This window comes from Onychomys torridus, chromosome 5 (assembly GCF_903995425.1).
Source record: "Onychomys torridus chromosome 5, mOncTor1.1, whole genome shotgun sequence".
In the NCBI taxonomy this organism is placed as follows: domain Eukaryota; kingdom Metazoa; phylum Chordata; class Mammalia; order Rodentia; family Cricetidae; genus Onychomys; species Onychomys torridus.
Window position 1 is genome coordinate 127,700,345 of NC_050447.1, and position 26,774 is coordinate 127,727,118.

General features: G+C 51.4%; 2 protein-coding genes across 3 annotated transcripts; both read left to right on the forward strand.

The window, feature by feature from the left end:
- The first annotated feature begins 351 nt into the window (after nt 1-351).
- Eif4e1b (eukaryotic translation initiation factor 4E family member 1B) lies at nt 352-4,872 on the forward strand. Its single transcript, XM_036188932.1, has 7 exons — nt 352-447; nt 2,143-2,327; nt 2,795-2,890; nt 3,457-3,520; nt 4,097-4,210; nt 4,324-4,463; nt 4,758-4,872. The coding sequence occupies exons 1-7, from the start codon at nt 352-354 to the stop codon at nt 4,870-4,872; spliced, it is 810 nt and encodes a 269-aa protein (XP_036044825.1).
- Nucleotides 4,873-6,629: 1,757 nt separating this feature from the next.
- Tspan17 (tetraspanin 17) lies at nt 6,630-15,454 on the forward strand. Of its 2 annotated transcripts, none has more exons than XM_036188603.1 (9): nt 6,630-6,912; nt 9,544-9,594; nt 9,665-9,811; nt 10,163-10,297; nt 12,238-12,363; nt 12,597-12,644; nt 13,260-13,376; nt 13,451-13,512; nt 14,026-15,454. In XM_036188603.1, the coding sequence occupies exons 1-9, from the start codon at nt 6,826-6,828 to the stop codon at nt 14,135-14,137; spliced, it is 885 nt and encodes a 294-aa protein (XP_036044496.1). In that variant the 5' UTR covers nt 6,630-6,825; the 3' UTR covers nt 14,138-15,454. The 2 variants fall into 2 exon arrangements, with proteins under 2 accessions (XP_036044496.1, XP_036044495.1); XM_036188602.1 differs by having other exon boundaries at nt 6,631-6,912; nt 10,127-10,297.
- Nucleotides 15,455-26,774: the final 11,320 nt, after the last annotated feature.

Genomic DNA, 26,774 nt, shown 5'->3' on the forward strand with positions numbered 1-26,774 from the left:
GTGCTGGGGTTGGAACCCAGGGCTGTTCGGCTCCACCCACCCATTTGGTGCCATTATTGCATGCCACTACCAAGCCTTGTGCCCCAAGTACCATGGTGTAGTTAGAGATGTGGGTTGAGAATGGTGGCTTGTCAGCCTCTGGTTGATCATTCCACCCTGGCCCCTTCTATGAGAGGAGGTTGAGCAACCTTTTGAGAAGATGGAGGCTGCAAAGCTGAGCTTCCTAGCTTCCTCCACTGCCCAGGTGGAGCTTTCACCTGGCATCCTGGCAGCGATCCAGGCCTTATTCTCTGAACCTCACATGCAGGTTCTGAGTCATATGCTGACCTCCTGGTCTGCAAGCTGGGGGCAATGAGGCACCGTAGGTTCAGTAACTTGGATCGGTGGAGAGAAGGACTTAGACATGTGCTGGGTGACCGTGGCACTGTGCTTACCAGTGATGTCCAGGTAAACATTCAGATGAGTGTCCTTGGCAGGAGGCAAGGAGGGCAGCCCCATAGTGGATGGGGGCTCGACAAGGTAAAGGGCCTCAAAGTGCCAAACCCTCCAAATTCTCAGGACAAATCAGGAGTGTGGCTTTTAATACAAAAGCCTACCAGTCTTTAAACATTAGCAAATGTTTTGTTTTGTTGAGGTGAGCTCTCTTATAACTCGGGCAGTCTCAAACTCCCTCAGTACTTGAGAGACTGGCCTTGAACTCCTGATCTCCCTGCTTCTACCACCCAGGTGCTAAGATTACAGGCATGTGCTACCTCCTTCAGTGACTGACTACTTTAAAAAACTCAGCTGCTTCTAGAGCCAGATAAATGCCACTGGATGAAACTGAAGGTGTACATGGAAGGTGTGTGTGTGTGTGTGTGTGTGTGTGTGTGTGTGTGTGTGTGTATGTGTGTGTGTGGTTGGCCCTGTGCTGTGCCATGGGTTCCACTGTAGAGAGAGCATGGGCAAGCTCAGCAGCCTCATTATAGATGCAGTGACCTATGATAATGCGCATATCAACTTCACGTGTGAAGAGTGGGTTTTGCTGGATCCTTCCCAGAAGAGTCTCTACAAAAATGTGACGCTGGAGACCTACAGTAACCTTACTATAGGCATAAAAGAAGTCATACTGGGGGTTGGGGATTTAGCTCAGTGGTAGAGCGCTTGCCTAGCAAGTGCAAGGCCCTGGGTTCGGCTCTGGGAAAAAAAAAAAAAGTCATATTGAAGACAAACCCTATGAATGTAGTCAATGTGGTAAAGCCTTTTTCACATCAGAGTCATTTCTACATTTATAAAAAGAATCCATACTGGAGAAAAACCCTATGAATGTAATCAATGTGGAAAAGCCTTTTCACAATGGAGTCAGCTCCATATTTATAAAAGAACCCACACTGGAGCGAATACCCACTAACGTGTGTGTGTGTGTGTGTGTGTGTGTGTGTGTGTGTGTGTGTGTGAGAGAGAGAGAGAGAGAGAGAGAGAGAGAGAGAGAGAGAGAGAGAGAGAGAGAGCGCACTATGTAAATGTTGCTACCTCTGTCATCTGCTTCAGAGTCCGGTCCCCCTCAGTAGGTCTCAAATACCCTAAGAGCACACCCCAAATGCTGACTCTTACTTTCAATTCTCTGAGCCCCCCACTGCCTGAGGGGGGTTTTTTCTTGTCACAGCTGTGCAGGGTGATGAGCACTTACTACCTTCTAACTGAAGGATTCTGGTAAATTCCTATCCCACCCCACCCTGCCCCCACCCTATAAACTCCTTCACCCACCTGTCCACCCAGGTGGGACTGCGTTCTCTCGTGGGTTAAAAGCAAGGCCCTATGGGCTTCTCCTCTTAGTTGCTGGTGGAGTCTTGTCATGGCCACTGCAGACGCTGTGAGTCTACCTACCTGCCTCTCCCAGAGCCATTGACTAGCTGGGGTGAAGAAAATGGGGACAGGGATCAGCTAGAACCAGGGCCTTACAGACCACAGTTTGGTTTTTGTTTTCTAATTTTTCAGACAGGGTTTCTCCATGTAGCCCTGGCTGTCCTGGAACTCACTCTGCAGACCAGGCTGTTGTGGAACTTCAGGGATTTATCTGTCTCTGCCTCCCGAGTGCTGGGATTAAAGGGGTGCGCCACCAGCGCCCGGCTCTGGCTCACTCTTATTCTTTTCTCTGGTCAGACAAGCAAAGCTGAAGGTGGAGAGCACAGGAGGAAGAAGGTGGAGGAAGAATCAGAAATGGCTGTGGTGCTCCTGCCGAGAGGAGAAATCGGAGATCTTCCTGGACCCCTTCAGACTCCGACGGGGAAGGCTGACAGAGAATGCCCACTTGAGGTCCTGAGCGAGCAGCACCCACTGCAGTACAGGTAGGGAGGCCCTGTGTGAGGCCAGTGCCTGTACCCCTTGAGCTGCCTGAGACCCTTGGATCCTGCCTCCCACTCGGCGGACTTTTAAAAAAAAAATGTATGTATATATATATATATATATATATATATATATATATATATATATATATATGCATATGAGCGCTCTATCTTCCTGTAGGTCTGCAGGTCAAAAGAGGGTATCAGATCCCATTATAGATGGTTGTGAGCCACCATGTGGTTGCTGGGACTCGAACTCAGGACCTCTGGAAGAGCAGTCGGTGCTCTTAATCTCTGAGCCGCCTCTCCAGCTCTCGGTGGACTTAAATACCCTCTCACCCAGCCTGCAGAGATAACTGGCTTCCATACTTTGGAGGCTATGTCTCAAATCTCATCCCCTACTTGACAAGCACGTTAACCAGGTGTGCTGAGGTGTCTGTCATGTGACCCTCTCTCTCCTCATTCCCCAGGTGGGTTCTGTGGTTCTTCAGGAATGACCGAAGCCGAGCCTGGCAGGACAACCTGCAGCTAGTCACCAAGTTGAACACTGTGGAGGACTTCTGGGCGTGAGTGTCTGCCCTCAGGGCCTCTGAGCTATGGGTCAAAGGCATCATAGCCTGCCACCTTCTCAGGGGCTTGTCAACATTTGCTGGGAGCTGGGGGTTGGTAGTTTCTGGCAATCCTCCCAACCCCCCCTCTCCTGTAAAGCTTCTTGGGGCTTCGGGAGAACCTCAGGCCAGGCAGAGGCAGGGGTGAACCCCACTACTCTGTGCCTTTGTGACCCTGACCGGGTTCCTTTCTCTCTGGAAAGCTGGCTCAGCCACAGTAAGGATTAGGCTGCTGCTTTAGCATTTATGTGCCTGGGAAGAGAGCCGAGAAAGGCCACACAAACCCAAGAAGGAGGCCTGGCTGGAATGCTCTACTGGTGTGGACTTCATCAGGCTTTCTTAGTTGGGTCAGGTTCCCAGAGAAGGGATTCCAGGCAGCAGGGCCCAGGTGGTGTGTGGAAGGGGTGGGGAGGCCCTGGGAGAAAGGAAGCAGGTGGTGGGAAAGGTCTGGTGAGGAGTTGGCAAGTCAGGGTCAGGTGAACCCCGGGCTGCAAAGCCTTGAACTCTGGATGGGGTCTTTCCAGGATATACAGCCATATCAAGCTGGCCAGTAAGCTCTCTTCCGGGTGTGACTACGCTCTGTTCAAGGTAGGCTCTGATCAAGGGATTGATTCCAGGGCTTTCCCCTCATGGATGGCTGGGTTGTGGGCGGCTACGGATGCTCGAGTCTGGAAGGAAGAGAGTCTCAAGGATGGCCTGCCTTCTAAACTAGCGTGAACATCAAAGTTGTGTGTGCCAGGGGGATGGGGAGTATTCTTTATCCTGTCTGGTCTCATCTTGGAGGTACTACCATCAGCATTTAGAGGTTTCTCTGGGTGTCTTCTGCCCAGTAAGGTTTGGGGACCACACAGCCAAGTCTGGGATGTCTATCCTAGCCCACAGAAATTCTGACCTAGAGGCACCTTATTCAGTAAAGGCGACAAGTCCACAGATAAGGTTGCAAAAGGTGGCAACCATGAGGCTCAGTGGCTTGTGGGGTTTTGGAAGGGGCCACGCTGGAGGCTGAGTGATTGGAGGCAGCCCCTGCTTGTGCAGAGGGCATGTGGGTAAGAAGCAGGTCTAGTTAAGGCTTGGGTACAGAGCAGACAAGGCTGTGTGCAGACAGGGCTTGGTGCCCACTTCCATTTAAACCAAGGTATGCCATTGGTCTGCCATTCCTCACAGGATGGCATCCAGCCCATGTGGGAAGACAATAGGAACAAGCGAGGTGGCCGCTGGCTGCTCAGTCTTTCCAAACAACAGCGCCACATCGAACTGGACCGTCTGTGGCTGGAGACAGTGAGTGGCAGAAAGGGTGCAGGTGTGGGTCTTCAGGAAGGGGTGGTCTCAAAGCTGGTGGGGTGGACCCTGTATCCAGGCTGGAACACTTGCCATTCCCCTTCTGGGCCCAGTTGCTATGTCTGCTTGGGGAGAGTTTTGAAGAATACAGCAAGGAGGTGTGTGGTGCTGTCGTCAACATCCGTGCCAAGGGGGATAAGATTGCCGTGTGGACAAGTGAAGCAGAGAACCAAGCGGGAGTGATGCACATCGGGTGAGTCCTCTCTGCATGGGTTCTGGGGGCTGGGTGGGTGGTGGCCTGGCCTGCAAGGGAGACCTCTGGAACCCTCTGTGTTGGCTCTCCCTTCTTCCTTACCCACTTGTATAAAAGAAGTTGGAATGGAGATTCAAACCACTTTCTTTAAAGAAGTCTTCATTTTATGGAAGGGTTCTGTGGGTGCTGGTCTTATCTGTGAGTAAGACATGAAAACAGGTGAGGCTGTGGCATCTGAACAAAAGAGCTGGGACTAGATTACATCTGCCATCTTTCCCCTGTCTCCCACTCCAGGCACGTGTACAAGGAGCGTCTGGGCCTCTCTGCGAAGACTATCATTGGGTACCAGGCCCATGCAGACACTGCTGCCAAGAGCAATTCTTTAGCCAAGAACAAGTTTGTGGTGTGAGGTAGACTTCATCCACCACTCATGGGACACCATCTTACTGCTGTTTGGTGCACAGGGAAGACCAAACTGTGGATCCTGGGGCAGACAGCTTGGTTCTTTACCTGTCTTGGAACACACATAAGCACCCTCACCCCTTAGATAAGGTCTCACTATATAGCCCAGATTAACCTCGTTTTTTTTTTTTTTTTTTCCCCTTAAGACATCCTCCTGCTCCAGACTAAATAACTGGGATTACAGGAGCTTACCATTGTGTCTGGATTCATAATAGTTTTCTTCAACATTTGTTGGGGCCCAGTCCTTGTGGTAGCTGGCCAATACTTATAAACCACACTCAATCCCTAGCTCTGTGGCCATTTGGCAAAGGCAAGGTGAAGCAAAGTCCTGGCTCAACCCCGCCAAATGAGGACAGGAGAATCCCGTGACCAACACTTCTCTGTGCCTGCCTGGGAAGAGGACTGGGTGGCCTGAGGCAGGCTCTTCTGTCTTGGGAGATGTTTAGAGTACAGTTCTTTGTAAGCACTGCTTAAAAACTTATGGGTTACCCCTTATCAGATCTGTAGTTTGGGTGCCCATCCTAAACCCTGTCCCTTCCCTAGACCAGCTGTCACCTGGTCCTAGAATCGACTGCCCTTCCTATCCACTATACCCCAAGTACTGGAGTAGGTTAGAGGGAAAACATTGAGATTTGTAAAGACAGGTGGGCTCTGGGGACCGAGAAAGCCTGCACAGTCCTATCAAGACAGGATGAGGGTCCAGTGGGTTCTGTGTCTCCTGCCTTAGGGCAGGCTGAAGTGGAGGGGTGGATAATCGCAGCACCATGAAGAAATTACTGATGATGGCTGTGCCTCACCATGGTTTTGTTAGAAGGGGTCTACTTAAGGCTAATGACACTTAGGCCCGTTTTGTATTTGTTCTAAATAAATACTTTGGAATAAACGTGGAATCTAAATATTTAAGATCTAGGCTTCCCTAAACCTGTATCTGTCCTGTCCTGCTTCAAAAGGGCTCCAGTGAATCCTAGGTACCAAGGAAACGGGGGAAAGACCCAGTTGGTACTGGAAGGAGCTATGATAGAAAAAGGCAAAATGGAACAGCCACGGCATTCCAGCCCCAGGTCTTGATGTGATCATATTCAACTCCACTGTTTAGATGCTTGGCAGTGTCCATTGGTCCCACCATCCCTAACCGCTCATCCTTGGGGATGGACTCCACTGTTCTGAGCCTTCGACTGGAGGTCCAGGGTCTTCACACTTGGGTCACCAGCGCTGATGGCTGGCTCATCTGGAGCCTCTGGAGGAATGGGGGCGCTTGTTGGAGGGAGATGAAGAGTGGGGGCTCCTCAGAGGTGGGATTGGTCTGGCTGAGGTGTAGCCAGAGCTTGGCCCAGAAACGGTCTTGGGGAGGAGTTGGGGGGGGGGGCGGAGAAGGGGACGAAGTCTGCGGCGTGGCTCAAGAAGGAGGAGCGTGGCTCAGAAATGAGGCTGATTAGGGTGGAGCTCCAGAAGGACGGAGGTCGATTGGGGGCGGAGTCTGGGCGGATCAGAGGCGGGACCCGGTTTAGAGGCGGGGCTCAGGGAGAGCAGAGGCTGGCTACGGGCAGCCTTGGGCGGGGCATGGGCGGGGCTCCGGGGAGGGCAGACTGGCTGGGACGGGGGCGTGGGCGGAGCTCCACGAAGACTGAGCCCTGCTTGGGCGGGGCGTGGGCGGACTCCGTGGGCGGGGCCGGAACGCGGTGGGGAGGCGGGGTCGGGTGAGGGCACCGCACTCCGGGTGTGGCGGTCGGAGCGCCGGGGGCGGCGCCACGGCGGGCGGGGCGGCCAGCGCGCTGTGTGGCCTTGGCCATGAAGCCGCAGCCGCCGGGCTAGGCCCGGGGCGGCTCCAGGCCTGGGCGGCCCGCAGAGGGCTGGGCCGGTCCCCGGCTCCGGTTCCCGGGGCGGCGGGTGGCCACTCACCATGACAGGCAAGCACCAGCATTTCCAGGACCCTGAAGTCGGCTGCTGCGGGAAATATTTCCTGTTTGGCTTCAACATTGTCTTCTGGGTGAGCGCGGGGTCCGCTTCGTGCCCTGCGCTGGGGAGGGGGGCGAGGCAGCCTCTGTTCCTGGGGGCGGGGAGTCCCTCCCCAGGAACTTGCGGCCGGGGACTGTTCCTGACTCCTTCCACCCCGATTCCCAGTCCTTAAGAACTACTCTGAGGGAGCTACTGGGATTACTGGAGGGGCGGGACCCAGCCCCAGCAGGGTAGGTTTGGGAGTCTTGCGCTGCAGCCCCAAGTTTGGGCTAAAAAGGGGGCGGCGTTAGTCGGAAGACTGCAGGGGCGCGGTAGTTGCGGGATGAGCCCCGCCCCACCTCCTGGCCACGCCAGCTCCCGGCGTGGTGCGGGAGGTTCTTGCGTTTGGGTCCTAGCCCTAGTCTACCCCACGGACAAGAAGCTTGTGAGCCTGGAGGGCAGGAAGTGACTAAAGCCTAGGCCTCTGTGGCCGAGGGAGAAAGCTCCGGTTGAGAGCAGGGAGCTGTCCCTCGGGAACAGAATTCAGCACTCCATAGCTGACAGAAGAGAGGCTTCCCTCCCAGGGTGGCGTCTGTGTCCTGCCAAGTCATCTTTCTTTTCTTCTTCCCCCATCCTATCTCCAAAGCGGGCTGTGCATGCTCCCTTTCACGCCAGGCCTTTCCAACTTGTTTTCAGCAGGACTCAAGGACTCTGTTCTCCACCCACGTGCTGCTGGGTTTGCCTTGTGGTGGGTGCCCTTGAATCTCAGCAGTCTTCTGCTCTGGAGGGTATGGGCAGCTGCAGGAAGCACGGCCCTGGAAGTCAGAGGGCCTGAGTGTAGCAGGCCTTGTCGGGAGGCTTTTGGGCAAGCCACCTTTAGGGCCTCAGCTTTCCAGCCTAGGAGTGAGGGGTGTTGGAGTTTGTCCTTCCTGGTTGTTGGAGTAAATACTGGTTTGTTGTTGAGACAGGGCTACTATTGTAGCCCATCCTGGCTTGGAATTTGCTGTCTGAGCTTCCTGAGTGCTGGGATCACACCGAGTTTCATATTAAAGGAGTTCTAATGAGGCACATTCTCCCAACTACCTTATTATTACCTAGTGTACAGATAGGGACTGAATGAATAGACACCAAGAGATTAAGTCATTTGCTGAGAGTGGCAGATGCTTATCAGTGGCTGGAGGTAAGGCAGAGGAGCAAGCTGCGAACTCTGAGTGTGTGTGTGTGTGGGGGGGGTCAGGAGAGGAGATCTGGCAGTCCTGGCTTCATTCCAGGGTCTGGGCAGGGGAGTGAAAGTGGGCAGAACACTGGAGTTCTGTGCTTGGGCAGCATGAGCAGTCAGGGCTTCAGAGCAGAATTAGGTCAGATCTGGCTGGCTGCAGGTACATGGAGGGAGACAGAGGATCTGGAAACGGGGAGGGGTCTGGGACCTTGAACTCCTGATGTTCCACCCCCAAGTGTGGGGATTATAGGTCTGTGCCACTCTTCCTGGCTCTACCTATGCTATCTGGACACCAGCTACAGACTCCTCATCTGGGTAGCCTGTGTTCCCCAAATCACCTCAATCTTTCTCATTTTCTTGGCCTGAGTTCCTTGCTTGGAGAGCCATGATTGTCAAGGCCACCCTCTCATCCCTGGCCCTGGGCAGCTCCCTAGACATGTAGTCTTTGAGGGACACACCATTGCAGCAGAGAGACACTATCCACTTTTTACCTCCACCTACCCTTTCCTTCCCTGGTCCTGGGTTCTCGCTGGAAATGCCTTCCCTGTGCTGGGGATGGGGGCATGCAACCAAACATCACTTCTCCAGCCCCATCCCATCTAATCTATCTCATCTTTGGACAAGAAACCAGCTAACTAACGTTTTATTTTCCCCAAACCTCTCCCTGTTCAACCCAACCCCATCCTCCTCCTCCTCCTCCTCCTCCTCCTCCTCCTCCTCCTCCTCTTCTCCCTTTCCCAGCCTACTGCTCGGACCCCTCTGCCCCATCTTTGCCCTTCATCCTGGATTCCAGTCTTAACCTCCTAGCCTCCTTCCTTTCCACATTTTCATCTTGTTGGGACACTGGCATCTCCCTGGCTCCAGACCCTCACATCTCTCCTGTTTCAGACACTTCAGTGTCCCAGGCACACCAGAGAACAGGCCAGACCTACTCTTGGCCCCATGTTGCTTATCCATATGTAGAGGAAATACTGAGCAAATGAACAGATATCTGGGTGGCTGGAGAGGGTGGTGGGCTTCAGCTGGGGTTTGAGTGGCAAGGAAGCTTGAGAGGGAGAGAAGAGTTCTGAGTAGAGCACCCAGAAAAGGCTAAGATCCCACGGTCATCTTCAGCTACATCATGAGTTGGAGGCTAGCCAGCCTTGGCTACTTTGAGACTCTGTCTAAAAAAAACCAAACCAGAACAACAGCACAAAGATACCTGAGACCAGTGCTTTCTGAGTCTGGGGGGGCAGGGCTTTCATCAGGGTTCTGTTCTACATGGAGAGTCCAGGAAGGGGCTGATGTCCAGTCTGAGGCATGAGGTGGCTTCAGTTCCTCTAGCTAGCCTATGGGAAAGACTCCCTGAAAGGTATCTACCAGGTCCCATTCACAGCCTGGACCCTTCTCCCTCAGCTTCCTAATGGTCTTCAGGAAAGAATTCTTGTGCTGGTGTCCAGCTCGGAACTCTTGCTGCTTTTGCAGGTGCTGGGAGCCCTGTTCCTGGCCATCGGCTTCTGGGCTTGGGGCGAGAAGGTAAGAGAGTGGGGCCTGGTGGTGGGGTGGGGGCACAGTCACTGCCTCATGCTGTCCACTGCCATTGCAGGGTGTCCTCTCCAACATCTCGGCGCTGACAGATCTCGGAGGTCTAGACCCTGTGTGGCTGTTTGTGGTGGTTGGGGGTGTCATGTCAGTGCTGGGCTTTGCTGGCTGCATTGGTGCCCTCCGGGAAAACACCTTCCTGCTCAAGTTTGTAAGTGTCTGCCCCAGATACACTGGAGACCCCTGACCTCTTTCCATTCAGTTCTTGCTTAGGCCTGGTGACCAGACAGGGAACAGGTAAAACTACTCTGTCTTTTGTCAACACAAGACAGCATTAAAGAGCAGGGAGCGAGCTCAGTGGTAGAACACTTGCCTAGCACACACAGGGCTCTGGGTTCCGTACTGCAGGGCTGGGAGGGGGCAGCACTCAAATAATAGTGGGTAGAGACTGGAGACTGCGGCTCCCTTGGGTCTTGGCAGAGGTAGTGCCTCTCCAATGCCTACCATCTGTATGCCCCCAACCCAGTTCTCTGTGTTCCTCGGCCTCATCTTCTTCCTGGAGCTGGCGACAGGGATCCTGGCCTTTGTCTTCAAGGACTGGATTCGAGACCAACTCAATCTCTTCATCAACAGCAATGTCAAAGCCTACCGCGATGATATTGACCTTCAGAACCTTATCGACTTTGCTCAGGAATACGTGAGTGGGATGCCCATCGTGGGTCCCATGCAGGCAATCCCCGATGGGCACTTGAGAGGGCAGCAAATTTTCTATGTGCAAGCATCACTTCCTCACTTACCCAGGCCAGCAGATGCCAGAGAAGGCACTTAGGATCACCCCTGTGCCAGGAGAAGCCAGCTCCTGCTTATTCCCCAGGCTTCCTTGTGCCTAGCTTCTTAGGGACACAGGTGTGTGAAGCTGTGGCCAGAGGAGGAAATGGCATATACAATGCAAGTTTCTCTTCCTACTCAGTCTGGGCCCAGAGTGTCTGCGGGGGCTGTGTTGTTGATGCCCCATTACTGTGCCTCAAGTTTTGTACAATAGCACAGCCACTTAGGTTTGGTGACAGGGCACTCTGTGAGAAATGCATTGCTGGATGATTTTGTCCATGTGCGGACATCAGAGCAAAATCTAGCAACATAGTTGCTTAGGTTCTTTTTTCAATTTTATTTATTTTATGTGTATGGGTGTTTTGCCTGCACACACACACACACACACACACACACACACACACACGCGCGCACCATATGTGTGTCTGGTACCTGAAGAGGCCAGAAGAAGGCATTGGATTCTTGGATCTGGAGTTACAGATAGTTGTGAGCCACCATATTGGTGCTGGGAATTGAACCTGGGTCCTCAAAAAAAAAAAGCAGCCAGTGTTCTTAACCACTGATCTGCCTCTCCAGCTGGAGCATAGTTGCTTATTTTCACCAGGTATTGTGCACTGACTATAATTAAAAGTTCTGTACTTCCAGCCATGAAACCATTCCCACCTGCACATTCTAATCCTCACAATTCCTGAGGGCCACACCCTGTCACACCTAGTCACCTTATCAAGATTTGGCGCTGGGACTCTGCAGTGCCTTGGAGCTGCCCAGGGCAGAAGCAGTCATGTAGCCTGAAGTTCCCTGTGCTTTCTTTCTCTATTCAGTATGGAACTGGGACAGGCCCTGAGCCAGGTGCGGGGAGATTCAGTGTTTTTAAAATGTGCAGCCTGTTCTCTTCGTGATGGCAATGTCGTGGGGGATGATGATGCACGTACAAAACAGGGCTATCAGGGTGGAGGGGAAAGGGGGACAGGGGAAGCAGGGAGAAGAGAGCACACCATGGCAAGGGCTGAAATGGAGAGCGTAGTGTGGGGGAGCCCCTGAAGGGTGACCTTGACACCTCCCTGAGGAGGGAAGGAATCAGTGGGCGGTGTGAAGAACAGGACTGTTCCCCAGCAGGGACAGCAGGCTCTTAGCAGGTGATGGGGCAGATGCTGGCTCAGTTGTGTCTGAGACCTGCACACAGCTGCATGGCCAGGCATCATGCCCCTGGCTCTGCTCACAGGGCCTGTGTCTGCCACTAGCGCTGTCTCATGTTCATCCTGGAGCTTCCCCAGCCCTCACAGCCATCTTTTCAGTGGCTGGGACAGTTCACCTAGGGCTCTGCACTGTCACACCTTATGCCTCTTGCACTACAGACTTGGGCTTGCCATGGCAACATCTGGGAAAGTTAGCAAGGTTATTCTGGGGAGGGGCACTGTGACTTCAGCATGATGCCAGCAGGCATTTGTGGAGTGGATTGGGATGGGAAAGCTGGCTGGGCTCCTCTCCTGTCCCTGCAGTAAAGCCTTTGTAAAATATCTGGGCAAGTGTGCAGACCAGACCCAGTGCAGATATGAGGATCTGTAGTGCCTCGAAGTCCATGAGGAAGCCACAGCTTTTGAGCAGTGTCTCACCTCTCAGAGTCACCTACCTACTCGGATTCCTAGGGGCTCAGGCCTGTCTGCGGGGGGGGGGGGGGGATTGACGTTCCCCTTCCAGCCAGCCTGCCCTCTCCTTTGAGTCTGCCCCAAACAGGGAGGGTGGGGCTCTAGGGTTAGGTCTAGTTGCCAGCTGTGTACCCCTAAACCACAGGCTCTTCTCTCTCCCTAGTGGTCTTGCTGTGGTGCCCGAGGGCCCAATGACTGGAACCTCAATATCTACTTCAACTGCACTGACTTAAACCCAAGCCGCGAGCGCTGTGGGGTGCCCTTCTCCTGCTGTGTTAGGGACCCTGCGGTAAGTGGGGCCCTGGGAGGAGGCAGGATCCCTAAGGAGTAGGAGGTGCATGCCAGTGTTCTCTGGTGTCCGTGAGAGAGCTGAGAAGTCTGCAGTTTTGCTGCAGATGAGTGGGCATGGCAAAACCCAAGCTTCTGTTTGCTTTTCTATGAAAGAGGAGCATTTTAGTTCAGGATCCAGTGAGACCATGGGTGCTCCCTTAGCTTATTGCTAATGGTCTGTCTCCCCCTCAGGAAGATGTCCTCAATACCCAGTGTGGCTATGACATCCGACTCAAACTGGTAAGAGGGGTGGGGACAGGGTTAAGGGTACCTTGGATACGTGAGGGCCTCTCATAAGCTCCTTTGGTAGGTCTCAGGGCTTCTGTGGGGTGGAACTGGCCCCGGGTGGTCTGAGGTCTTGGATTGCTCCTCCCATCTCTGTGGAGCATCTGCTGTGGTTGGCATTGCTCAGCCAGTGCTAATGGATTGTCTTGGTGATCCAGTGTTAATGGATTGTCTTGGTGATCCAGTGCTAATGGATTGTCTTGGTGATCCAGTGCTAATGGATTGTCTTGGTGATCTGGTGCTAATGGATTGTTTCTGAACTCAAGAAAAGGAGGAGAAACAGTAAACGTGTGGACACCTTAATATGGACAGTCATGAGAACTTGGGAGGTTGATAAGGCAGGGTCTGTGTGCTCAGGGAAAGCCTCTTCAGAGTAGAGAGCCAGACTAAGACCCTAGGAGAAGGAACCATTTGTGTGAAGGTCCTGTGGCAGAATTCCAGGGAGCAGACAGTGTTGGGAAGACACTGGAGTGGGGATGGGCTTTGGAAGAGGGAAGAGAGAAGAGGTATAGATCTGAGCTGGGGACCCCAGCGGCAGGCAGGCTGAGTCTTGGTCCTGTGTGTCCTCAGGAGCTTGAACAGCAGGGCTCCATCTACACCAAAGGCTGTGTGGGCCAGTTTGAGAAGTGGCTACAAGACAACCTGATTGTGGTGGCCGGGGTCTTGGTGGGCATTGCCCTCCTCCAGGTACAGCCTTGGCTTGCTTGCCCTCCTCCTGCCCAGAGCCTTCTGCTCTTCCTTACCCACTCTCTGTCTTACAGATATTTGGCATCTGCTTGGCCCAGAACCTCGTGAGTGACATCAAGGCAGTGAAGGCCAACTGGTGAGGCTGCCACAGTGATGGCCACACATCTGGCCTAATGGGCCTCTGGTGGGGGCCTCCTAGGACACTGTGCTTCGCTCACAATGGCAAGGCCTATGGGGCATCTGTCATGACCTGAGCCCTGAGGCTTTGTGATAGGGTGCGCCTTGTCCACTGGGGAGCCACTGGGCTGTTTGCCACAGAACTCTGTGTGTGGGAGTGTGTATATATGTGTGGGTGTGTATGCACGCCCACACATACTCATAAGTGCACCTGGAGTAATCATCCTGCTGCCATGAGGTAATGGCCCTTCCAGGGCTCTACAGGAAGATGTAGCTAGGTGGGTAGGGAACGCACCTCTGTCCCCTGGTCTACCATGGGATGGACCTATGTGTGGCTGTGGGGTAGGCTTATGAGCCTGCTGTTTCCAGCCTTAGTCGATGTGACCTTGAACCTGCCAGGAAGCCCACTTTGGTTTCAGTGTCACAACCTCTGAAATGAGTCCAAGAATTTTCTCTCTCCCTTGCCTCTCAGGATCAGCCATGGTGATGGCTACAAACTACTCAATAAACAACAGTTTGAAAAACAGTGGCTTATACTCACCATCTTCGAAGGTTCTGTTGACAGCCTCAGAGCTCTCCAGTGAGGGCCCCAGCCTGAACCCAACCGCCTAACAAGGTCTCACAGGTCTGGGTGACTTATACACCTGAGAGAGCCTGTTAAGTGGGTGTATTGCCTTAAAGGCCACATCTCCTGCTTCTCCTGAAGAATGACTGTGTGGCCACACCAGCTTCTCAGTGTCAGCGTCACCTACAGCAGGACATAAAGACACCTCAGCTGGCCTGTTCTGTACCTGACCCCCAGCATCTGGGAATTGACCTTTCTAACCCCTGTGGATTGCTTCTGGAAAACACCTCAGGGCTTCTGTGTTTTAGCCTCAAGAAAGGCAAAAGGATCTGAATCGTGGGGTACTGGAGTTCACTCCTGAGAGGGTGTGGCCTGGTGGATCCTACTTGTGCTGGGCACTGAGGTGGGTGGCAGAGTGGCTAAGTGGTGGGAGGAGGCCAAGAAGCTCGTGCAAAGGCAGTGCCCGGAAGCCCGAGGCCTGGCATCTGTGAGGGGGTGAAGGTAAAGTGACTGTTTTGGGGTCCACCAGCTGTTGGTTTAAAAACCTTCTCCATGACCTGCATTGGTGCCTTGAGGCCACCAGAGGGCACACCAACACCACAGTCTCTGCATCTGGCTTTCCTCACACCCTCACCTCACTACCTATCCTGCGTACACTGAAGGGCTTGCAAACTTCTAAAGAAGCAAACCAGCTCAGGCTTAGACAATCTGGCTGCCCAAAGGGCTGGTATGTGTGAAATGAACTCTCTCTACCCTTTCCCTGTGCTGGTTCAAAGGTCGCAGCTCTGGTGCCCTTTGTTCCCTCCGTGAGTTACAGTGAGTGTAATAGAGTAGTGGGACCTGATTTGCCTTGGTCTTGATTAGCACTGGAGACCAGACAGAGGGAGACAGAGGTTCTGTGATGATGAGATATCTATGTGCAATCTGGATGATGATAATGACCTGCTTGGGAGGAATACAGTGGGAACTGTGTTGAGACAGGTCCTCACCCACAGGTGCTGACTGCTGTTCAGTTGTAGCAAATTGCTGTGGTGTGGGAATGCACGGCTGACGGCAGAAATCTCAGAGAAGTTGGGAATCTGCGGTTCTTGTAAGATAGCCAGATTTTAACTCAAACCTGCAGGAGTCACCAAGAGCCCAGAGCCCAGCCTCAGCTCCTGTGTCAGCACCACGCATAGTGGCCCTGACTACTAAGCCCTGTGAGGGTGCTGGGAGCTGCGGCCACGGAGGCTGACCAGACAGTGTGCACCTGGTTGCCTTGTCCCCTGGCATGGGCTGCACAGAGCTCTTGGTGGCCCCGGTCTGGTAGTGTGTACACGGCAATAAATGCATCTCAAAAAGCATGGTTTTCTCATTTCAGATGGTTTCATTGCTCCCTCAAAGCCTGCAATGCCCTGGTGAATTGTAGTTTCTTTTTCTGATGAGGAAGCAGGCTCAGGGGGAGGGAGGCTGCCTAGCGCATACAAGGCACGCAGACCCTACCACCCCCTCATGCCGAAGTTTGGCATTGCATGTCTTCTTGATGGGTCTGGTGAGACTTGTATCCTGAACTAGCAACCAGTGAAGGGTGTGAAGTTATCTTTGTCCCCAAAGGCGAGATCTGAATCTACTTAGGTGCTAGCGGCCCAGGAGGGAGACAGGCAAAGTCCCCACCCCGTGCCTCCTCCTCATGGGGGACACAGACGGTGAGGAGGCAGCATTTTTGTTGGTAATGTGTGCTATGAAGATGAGTGACAGCTGGGAGCCTGGGTGGAGGGTTGGGAAGGGTGCCATCTCGGGAACAGTGATCTTGGTTTTGGCGACAGCTTCTGTAAGGCCGTGGTGGGCCTGGTGTGGGGGGGCTGGGATGGTAGGCGATGGGACTGGGTGAAGAGCGGGAGCACCGGCACAGGAAACGAAGGTGCCAGGGTATCTAGAACCCAATTGACGAGGTGGTATAGGAGTGGGGACCTGGGCCAGACCCAGACTTCTCCAGAGCTCATCCTGTTATAAGATCTCCAGTTCTCCATGCACTCATCTGCCTACCCATCCTTCCATGCACCCTCCACTGCTTATCCTAAACACACCATCACCCACACAGGAGGCCCTAGCCAGAGATTGGGGCTTCTGCGGCAGAGGCAGGCAGGGAGCAGTCGCTGGTGGTGTGAGGATGTGCTGAGAAGCACGTGGTTGTCACTGAGTCAACTTCTTGCTCTGATAAGATGCCTCAGAAAAATCAAAGGGAGAATGGTTTCTTTTGGCTCACAGGTTCAGAGAATCTGGTCCATCCTGGCTTGGTCCCATCCTATGGGCCTGTGGTAAGGTAGAACATAGTGCTAGGGAGGGCATGGTAGAACAGAGCTGCTCGACCCAGGACAGCCAGAAAGCACAAGGGGAAGGGCCTGGGACAAGGCATAACTCCCAAGGACATGCGCCAGGACCCACTCCCTCCACCTAGCCCCTCCATTGATTAGCCATCAATGGGTTAATCCATCAATGAAGCCAGTTTCTATGAGCCTGTCATTTCCCAAAGGTCTTGCCTCTATACACTGCTGTGTAAGAACCAAGCCTTCAAACGCATGAGCCTTTGGGAGGATATTTCAGATACACAGCATAAGCACTTCTCAGTGCACTTTGGGGTTGATTAGAGACCCACTTCCCATTCCCACAGCAGTTCATGGAGCAGTTCACTGTATCAAGTGGTCCTCACCAACAGAGGGACCTTTCTAGATATGCCGAAATCACAGGAACAGACAAGGCTCCCATTATGCATCCCTTTAGATGGGCCCCTGGTCAGTAGGGAGCAAGGCCACCTAACTCTGTTAGGCTGGTGTGCACACTAGTAGTGCCAAGCCAGATGTCCTCTAGAGCCCTAGTAGAGGTAGCTGGTGTCTCAGATTAGCCAGAGGACATGCTCTGACTCCCGATCCCCCAGGGGAGGATGTGAGTGGGTAGCGGGGAGGGACAGCCTAGGCTGACAAGTTCCTGCATTTCTGGTAAGTCTGTCAGATGGGTTTGAAGGAAGGTGTCCTAGGAAACTAAATCCTGTTTCTTGGTGACAGCCTCTCCAAATGACCACCAGAGAGCAGCAAAGTGCAACCCACTCAGCACAGCCCATCAACCCTGGCCAACAGCAGGCGACAGCGATCCCTTTGAATAAGCCAGCTAGGCCACTATCCCAGAGACATAGAGGCCCACCCTACTGGTGCCAAGTTCAGGACTTGCCGCTCTCTTCATTCTCTCCTCCAGGGACCTAGAGTAAGTGACACCCCCAGAGATGCCTCTCCTAGTGCTCAAGGAGACAGTGTGGTGCCACATGCCAGACATTGTTGGAGAATGTGATGGTAATGGTAGTGGTGGTGGGGTCATTGTTCACATTCAGCAGACTTTGTCTGCAAGGAGCCAAATATTCTGAGCCAGAGTGACATAGCCATGTAGCCACTCAGTTCTTCCATGGCAGAACACAGCCCGAGACAGGATGTAAACAAGTATCCATGGCCGGGTTCCAGGGACATGATCTGCGGATGCAGAAGCTGGGATGTGATCTAATTTTCAGCTGTCATAAATCTTTGCTTCCTTTTGATTTCTCTGCCATTAAAACATGGAAAAGTTTATCTTTAGCTCTGGAGCTGGGTTAAAACAGGCTACAGATTGGATTTGCCTCACAGGCTGGAGTTTTCTGTCCCCCGGTCCGAGGACGGGGGCAAAGCATCACCACCAGAACCAAACTGGGGGTTAAAGATGCAACTGGTGGGTGGGAGTGTGGGGGCTAGCCTCAGGGTTGAATGGGGTGTTAGAGAGTGTGGGGCTAGCCTTAGTGTTGAATGGGATGTCAGGGGGAGTGTGGGGGCTAACCTCAGTGTTGAACGGGGTGTCAGGGGGAGTGTGGGGTCTAGCCTCAGTGTTGAACGGGGTGTCAGGGGGAGTGTGGTAGGTGATTAAGCAATTGTGCAGCATGCATGAGGCCTTGGCTTTCTTCCCCAGCACCAATAAAGAAACAGAGTAGTCAGGGTGGGCCTTGCTGTGAAGGCAAGGTGTAGTAAAGACTTTTAATTTTAATGTATTTTTGATAGCACAGGTAAAACAGGGACTCATTTTAGCTACAAACAAACAAATGGAACTAAAGTCTCTTTAGGTCTCCTCTGTTTTCCACCCCCTGAGGCTGTGCAGTCACCCTCAGTGTCTGTGCAGTACCCACGGTGCTCAGTCACCCTCAGTGTCTGTGCAGTACCCACGGTGCTCAGGGCCCTGTATAATATGGCAATATCTGCACAGAACCTACACATGTCCTCCAGTGCTTTCTCTTCTTTTTAAATGTGTGTGCATGTTTTGCCCCCCCCTCTTTCTGTGTGTGTGTGTGTGTGTGTGTGTGTGTGTGTGTGTGTGTGTGTGTGTAAGTTACAGATGGTTGTGAGCCACCACGTGAGTGTTGGGAATTGAACCCAGGTATCCCACAGGAGCAGCCAGTTGTTCTTAACGGCTGACCCACCTCTCTAACACATTTTATTTTATTTTTTTTAGTTTATTTTAACTAACACGTAAAGGCATAGAATTGCATACATTAGTGGGGTACCATGTAATATTTAAATTTTTTATTTGATTTCTAATTTTATTTTATATGTGAGTATTTTGCCTGTGTGTATGTATGTATGTACACCATGTGTGTGCTTGGTGCCTGTGGCACTCAGAAGAGAGTGTTTGATCCCCAGGAACTGGAGTTATGGATGGTTGTGAGCCATTGTGTGGGTGTTATGAATCGAACCCAGGTCCTCTGCAAGACCAACAGGTACTCTTAACCCAGCCATCTCTCCAACGCCCACAGTGCTTTGATTCATGTGTATACTACATTGAATGTTTGAGGATTGACATACTTATTTCTTCAAATATTTGCCATTTCTTTATGATGAAAAATTTCAAAATCCTTTTTTCTAAGTTTAAAAAAAAGATTTATTATTTTAATGTGTGGGGTGTGTGTGTGTGTGTGTGTGTGTGTGTGTGTGTATGCCTCTGAGTACCTACAAGGGCCAGAAGAGAGTAGCAGATTCTATGGAGTTGGAGTTATAGGTAGTGAGCTACCCAGAGTAGATACTGGGAACTGAACTCAGGTCCTCTGAGCAGAGTCCTAGTGAAGTTTCTGTTGCTGGCATAAAACTATGAACAAAACATCTTGGAGGAAGAAAGGGCTTCTTTGGTTTACAGGTTCTAGTCTGTTGCTGAGGGAAGCCAAGGCAGGAACCTGAGGCATGAACCTGAGGCAGGGCTGAAGCAGCGACCTCACAGGAGCATTGCTTCCTGGTGTCATAGCTGTGGGGTGCTCAGCCTGCTTTCTTCTCTTTGCTTTCCCCCATCCTTCCTTTATTCCTTTTCAAGACAGGGTTTCTCTTTGTAGCCCTGGCTGCCCTGGAACTTGCTCTGTAGACCAGGCTGGCTTCTGCCTCCTGAGTTCTGGATAGCTTTTCTTTTCTCCTCCTCCTCCTCCTCCTCCTCCTCCTCCTCCTCCTCCTCCTCCTCCTTCTCCTCCTTCTTTTTTTCTGTGTGTGGTTTTTGTTTGGACAGGATGTCTCTGTGTAACCCTGGAACTCATTCTGAAAACCAGACTGGCTTTGAACTCACTGAGCTCTGCCTCATAAGTGCTGGCAATAGCTTATTTTCTTATACAGCCCAGGACCACCTTCCAGGGGTGGCATGACCCACAGTGAGCTGGGCCTTCCCAGATCAATCAGTAATCAGGAAAATGCCCCATAGACGTGCCCATAGGCCAATCTAATGCAGGCATTTCCTCAGTTGAGGTTCCCTCCTTCCCAGGAATGTTCAGGTTGTGTCAAGATAACAACAACTAACTGGCGGGGCTGGAGAGATGGCTCAGAGGTTAAGAGCACTGGCTGCTGTTCCAGAGGTCCTGAGTTCAATTCCCAGCAACCACATGGTGCCTCACAACCATCTATGATGAGATTTGGTGCCCTCTCCTGGCGTGTAAACACACATACAAGAACACTATATATACATAATAAATAAATAAATCTTTAAAACAAACAAACAAAAAACCTAACCAGCATAAACAGCAAGCACTCTAAACCACTGAGCAGTCTCTCCAGCTCCTACTAAGGCTTTTGAAATGTACATTATCATCAGCTCTTATGACCTTGCTGGAAAGAACTCCCTGTTCCTATATAACTGTAATTTGGCTCCATTGATCAGCCTTTCCCATCACTCTCTTCTGACTCTCCGGGCTCTGGGAATCACCTATCTACTCTCCACACCCAGGAAATGAACTTTTAAATTTCCACGTAGGAATAAGATCCTGTGGTGCTTGTCTTTCTAATTCTGACTTATTTCACTTAACACCTATGTTGCTGCAAACAAAAAGGTTTCATTCTCTTTTCCCTTGCTAGGTCAGTAAATACTCTAAATTTCATTCTTTTAAATGATTTGTTTACTTTTAAAAATATGTATTGGTGTTTTGCCTGTATGTATGTATGTAAGTGCACTGTGTGCATGCAGTGCCCATAGAGGCCAGAAGAGGGCTCCAAGTCCCTGGAACTAGAGTTACCCTGTGGGTGCTGGGAATTGAATCTAGGTCCTCTGCAAGAGCAGCAAGAACTCTTAACCGCTGAGCCATCTCTCCAGTTCCTCTCTTACATTTTAAACCATCATCTCTATATTACTTATGATATAAAATAGATGCAGATGCTATGCAGATGGTTGCTTTGCTTGGGGGAATTGTAAAAAGGAAAAAAAGTCTGCAAAATGGCTCTGTAGATAAGGGTGCTTGCCACCAAGCCTGATGACCTGAGTTCAATTCCTGGAGCTCACATGGTGAGAGGAGCAAATCAGCTCCTGCAGATTATACTCTGACTCTCACACAAGTACACAAACCCCCTCCCACACCAAACAAATAAACATTTTAAAAAGAGGAAAGAGTGACTTTAGGGTAGATCCAGCCCCCATAGGCCTGATTTGGGAGCACATGTTGGCAGCAGGGTAGTAATAATCCTCCAGCATTTTCACCTGTGGTTGGCTGAATCCTTGAATGTAGAACCTAAGGGTACAGGTGCACAGGGCTAGATGTTGCTCTTGCCGGACCTTTCACACACTTTAAATTTTTCCATTCATTTTATGCATCCATGGAGAATGTGTAATATCATTCCCTGTGTGGTATGAATGCCAGGACACTGTCCCCAATTCACTGCCACTTGCTTTCTGTCCCAACCCCTCACCACATGGTGTGTGGCAGGCTGTTGGTGGCTTGTCTGCAGGCTTTGCCTGTCAGCAAATGGCAGCATTGGGCTCTTCCCGTCTGGGCCCTTTCCACTAGGTTAGTCTGGAGGGACTAACCTTCTCATCTGGGGACCATGCCTGGAGCAAGTACTGCTTCACCGGGTAGGAGGATGAGGGACAGGGGACAGAGGTGGCCCCAAGTCTTTGCTGATGAGACCAGCTAAGGTCTCATTTCTGCTTCTCTGACATCTGCCCCACATTACTAGATCTGCATCCTGAAGAATGTACATAAGCCATACAGTTAACCTGAAGGCCATTGCCACAATGTCTCCCGTCTCCTTTGTAGATATACAGAGATGGGGTCATCACTACCCTGCATGCAGAGGGACCTATGCTGTGGTCCAAATGTCACTGGTGGCTTCCTTAGGTTCTGGAGGCTTGGGCACATCTGTATGCCTGGGTCTTGCTGCAGCGGTTGTCCTGTGTGGGGATTAGCTGTCCAGGCTGACTTGCTACCTGGAGAAGGCAGCTGACAGTGAGCCCAGCCCTTACCAGCCCGTGCCAGCACACCCATCTTCCTCCGAGGGAAGTGTGCTGGAATTCAGGTGTGGTTCTCCCCACTTTGGGGCTCACAGTCAAGTGGGACACAGACTCATCACCAGTCTTTAGAAGTGATTTATGGTTTAGATGTTCAAACAAGTGGTGTTCTGGTCACCAAAACCCTAAAACTGCATGGAAAGCACCTCTCTCCCTTCTGTCTCCTAATCTTCCTGTGGTGGGTGGGGCTATTGTCACCAGCTCTGCTTGTCCCCCCCACCTTCACCCCCCCCCCCCGAGATGGCATATTTACTAAAAAGCAAACTTAAGAAATGAAGCAAGGCAGACCTAGACCACCACTGCTGATTTTGCACTGCCCAGCAACTCTGGGAGATAATTGCCCATCAGTACGTGGAGATGTTCCTGATCCCTTCAGCAACAGCAAACCGATGACAGAGAACTTGCCTGCCGCTCCTCACAGCATTTTCTTTACGTTAACTGGCACACTTGGTGGAACTCAAGAAGATCATTCTGTCGGCCCAGTGATGCAGGCTTCCACGGAACCCGGTTGCCTGCTGGGTTCCTTCAGGTTGCATGTACAGGCAGCCACGATCCTTGCACACTCACATGCCTATAGAATGAATGCTTGGAAGTGAATTGCTGCCTTAAAGGACATGGGTAGTTTTGTTTACATAACATCACTGCCTTGCCCTGTGAAGAAGTCATGGCCATTTACAGTCCCACAGATAATGCAAAGTGACATTTTGCCCTGTTGCTAGTGACCTTATGTCCTTCCCATCTTAGCCAATGTGATGGGAGAAAGCTACCTTCCTCATAGCTCCCCCACCCCATGATGACTGTGGCTGAGTGTCTTTTTCATTCAGACACATTCTGTGGTGGGCGGCCCCAGGGCAGGGGAGCCCGCCCCTGCAGTGGTGTTCCTGTCTGGAGGAAGGTTTGAGTGTTGAGGTTCTTGTTGTAGGGGACAGACCAGGGAGGGCGCTACTGGTAGAGGAAGGGCCCCAGCAAAGGCACATGGGTGGGGGATGGGGTACCGGGACATGCTTTCTTTCCACCATTTGCTCCTGGGTCCCTGTCACCCAGCTCCAGCCAGGCTGTGCCCTCTGTGCTCCCCATACCTCAGAGAAGGCATCTTGTAGAGGGATCCTACCCCAAAGCCTCCAGTGAGGAAGGCTGCCTGCCCCCCTGACCTTCTGCCCCGCCCACCCTGCTCCGCCAGCAAGGAGCGTATGTCCTCATTAACACGGTTCAGTGGCCAGCCTGGTAATTGATCTCCCTCTGGCCCAGTGTGGACGTCGGCTAATGGGGATGAATGGGGCGGGAGGTGCTATGAGGGATGATCACTTGGAGGCCCACACAGGACGCAGAGGCAGGCAGGAGATGGAGATGCTGAGCTGTTGGTCTGAAAGTCTGGTGTCCATGGCTGCCTCTGCCCACTCTGCCCTCACCCTGGCCCTGCAGCAGGACAAGCTGACAGGTGGACAGAGTGGCCCTGGAATTCAGCTATCGCTGGCCCCAGGGACGGAGGCCAGTCCTGGAAGTGAGACTCCAGTTGTAGAAAAGCGCCTGGGAGGCTCTGAGCACTGCAGGTGGTTAGGCAGGTGATGCCTCCAGTTACTCACTGTGGGGATCCTCAGGGATAGGGCAGCTATGGAGGCAGACCGAGGATTCACGGTAAGATTCTTTGTTTAGTCAGCCAACAAGTATTTATCAGGTGCTTATTGTGAGCCAGGCACTGGTAGATAGGAGGTTGGGGAGAAGGGTAATAAGGGATATTCAGAAGAATATAGGTAGGTTTGGTGCTGGGTACTATTTAAGAAGGGATCTGAGAGGTACATGTGCTGAAAGATGACCAAGAAAACATTCTGAGCAAAGACGATAGGCCTGAGGTGGTAATGGGCTGGGTACATTTGAGGAAACAGAAGGGGCCCTGCAGCTGAGATTTGGCCCATGAGGAAGTGAAAAGGGCAGACGTTGGTTGAAATAAAGCAAGGAGATTCATGATCAAGGCCAAAAGCCCAGTTGCCAGGTCTAAGGGGTTACATCCTTCTGATATGATGCTGGCTAATCACAAAGGCAGAAGAAGGTGTCATGAAAAGCCCAGGGAAGTCAGGGTTAGGCAATAGCTGCTGTGCCAGCAATGGTGAAAAAGAGACACGCAGGGTCATTTGGGCTAGCCTCAGCTAGCTTTAGGGGTATAAAGGAGTCCTCTCTGCCACTGCAGGTGGAAGTCATGCACAGCATGGGCTTCCTGCCTTGTCCAGCCTCTGGCTGATGTGTAAGCCTGACTCAGGCAATCCTTCCAACAGCCAGAGTGCTATAAACGTGTGTTAAAGCCGCATCTGAAGGCTCACACTGGAGCAGGGTGCAGTCAGCCTGGCAGGCAAGCAGGAGCCGTCTAGAATTCTTTCAGGATCTCAGACATTAAACCCACGTATGCTTTTTATGGGCAATTTAAACAATTTTCAAGGGTAATGTTGACTGTTCTCTTGATTTTTGCCATATGTACTGATTTTGCTGTTGAATACCCAAGTTGGATGCTGTTGTCATGGTTCTTGTGGGGCTAAGAGGTTTTGAAGACCTGTTGTGAGCAAATGTTGGAAACCCAGGGGGAGGCCTCATATGAAAGGATCACAGTGACTTCTCCCCTACTCTCACAGCATGCTGAGACCCCCACATCCTTGCATAGTTTGACCCTTACCCCATGATGCTGCATGACTGATACCTGGTCAGTCCCTCTTTGTAGGGGAATTGGCAGAGGAAGGGCCCGAGCAAAGGCACACAGGTGGGAGATAGGGATGCTGAGACGTGCCTTCTTTCCAATATTTTCTCCCGGGTCCCTGTCACCCAGCTCCAGCCAAGCTGTGCCCTCTGTGCTGCCCACAGCTAGACTTATAATGCATTACCTCCCTTCCTCCATTTCCCCCTCTCTCCCTCTCTTCTGCCCTTCCTTTCTTCCTCTTGTTTTCTCTCTGAGATAGTCTCACTGTGTAGCCCAGGCTGGCCCAGAACTTGTGATCCTCTTGGTACAATTACAGGTGTGTGTCACTATGCCCAGCTTACTACTGAAGGTCCTGGTGTTTGCAGTGCTCTGTTGCTGTAGCAGAAACCATAGAGAATCGACCTAGAGGAGTAAATGATGTGGGATGTCTTTCTGTTGCTCCCATTGGTTAATAAATAAAGCTACTTTGGCCTATGACAGGGGAGGATGGAGCCAGGCAGGAGATCCAAGCAGAGATATAGGGAAAAGAGGTCCTGACAGAGTGGGGCAGATGCCCATCTAGCTGCCCAAGGAGCAAGATGCCAGCAGACTGGTAATGTCATGGCTACGTGGCAAAAATATAGATGAATAGAAACGGGTTAATTTAAGTTGTAAGAGCTAGTTAGTAATCATCCTGAACAATAGGCCAAATTTATAAGTAATACCATTTATAAGTAATATTAAGCCTCTGAGTGATTATTTTATACTTGTCTTCAGGACCAGGTGGGGCACAGAAAAGCCAATGATTACATAGTAAAGCTAACTTGGCCCTTGGTTTCAGAGATTTCAGGATAAAGTCTTCTGGTTTCATCGTTGCTGGCCTGAGATGAGACAGAATATCTTGATCAGTGGGCACAAGTGATGGAGGAAGCTGTTCACTTCACGGCATCCAGGAAGTAGAGAAGGAGAGGAAGAGTCCAGAAACAAGACATACTCTTCGAAGGCACACCCCTAGTGACCTCCTTCATCCAATGGATTAATCCTGTGATGTGGTCATCACACTCCTGGTCTAAGCAGCTCTAAGTAGTACCACCAGCTGGGGTTGCCTGTGGGGATATTTTACAACTAGATTGTAACCATCCTACTCAAATGTTCCCTCCTGTCCCTTCCTGACCTTTCTTTAGGATTCTCTATACCCTCATCTAGAGAAAATGACAGTCCAGTTGGCCCTCTGTATTGGTGGGCTCTCCAGCTCTTAATTCTACCAGTCATGGCTCAAACATTTTGAAAATTATGTCTGCACTGAGCATGGGCAGATTTCCCCCTATCATTATTCTCCAAACAATATAGTGTAATAACTATCCACATAGTGTTTGTTAAGTATAATAACTAATCTGGAGATGATTTAAAACACATCTTTGGATGTTGTCGTTGGAATGTGAAATGCCTCCCACATGCTCCTGTGTGCAAATGCTTGGCCCCCAGCTGGTGGTGCTGAATTGAATTAAAATTTTGAGCACCTACCTGATGGGCATAGGTCGCTGGGGCGGCCTTGACTGTACTATCTACCTCCTGTTCTGGCGTGGGCATCCTGCTTCCTGGTCTGCTGAGATGGACAGTCTTGTCACATGGTCATCCACTCGTGTAGCTGTGCCTTCTAATCATCATGAACGGATGCTAGCTGAAATGATGAGCCAGAATACATCTTTTCTACCCTTTAGCCATAGCACTTGGGAAGTAGAGGCAGATGGACCAGGAGTTTGAGGCCAGAATTGGCTGCATAGGGAATGCAAGGCCAGCCTGAGCTACATGAAACCCCATTTCAAAAAAATAGCAACACAAAAATCCTTCCCCTCCTTAAGGTATATTTTTTTTGTCACAGTGATGGGAAAAGCCATACAACGGAGGTTCCTGACCAACTCCCTAGAGGCACTCAGGGATAAGAGGCACTTTCGGATTATAGATCTTAGCAGATTTTGATCTAGGAAAAGCATTTGTTAAGTTTCATCAAGTTATGATCTTTAGAAATCATAATTTCTTAGTAATCAGAAATAAAAAGGATGGTTTTAACCCGATGAAAGCCCTCTAAGACACACATGGAAGAGAAATCTGGCACTAAGAAAAAGGCAACTAATAGACATCTAGAACAAAACTTGATTTACTTATTTATTTTGAGACAGGATCTCATTATGTAGTTCTG

What these genes read in the sequence shown, in the direction of transcription:
- Eif4e1b (XM_036188932.1), top strand. Translation starts at nt 352, where the DNA reads ATGAGGCACCGTAGGTTCAGTAACTTGGATCGGTGGAGAGAAGGACTT. An exon ending in TGCTTACCAGTGATGTCCAG is followed by an intron (nt 448 to 2,142) that starts GTAAACATTCAG and finishes TTCTCTGGTCAG; the next exon opens with ACAAGCAAAGCTGAAGGTGG. An exon ending in ACTGTGGAGGACTTCTGGGC is followed by an intron (nt 2,891 to 3,456) that starts GTGAGTGTCTGC and finishes GGGTCTTTCCAG; the next exon opens with GATATACAGCCATATCAAGC.
- Tspan17 (XM_036188602.1), top strand. Translation starts at nt 6,826, where the DNA reads ATGACAGGCAAGCACCAGCATTTCCAGGACCCTGAAGTCGGCTGCTGC. An exon ending in GCTTCAACATTGTCTTCTGG is followed by an intron (nt 6,913 to 9,543) that starts GTGAGCGCGGGG and finishes CTGCTTTTGCAG; the next exon opens with GTGCTGGGAGCCCTGTTCCT. An exon ending in AAGGCAGTGAAGGCCAACTG is followed by an intron (nt 13,513 to 14,025) that starts GTGAGGCTGCCA and finishes CTTGCCTCTCAG; the next exon opens with GATCAGCCATGGTGATGGCT.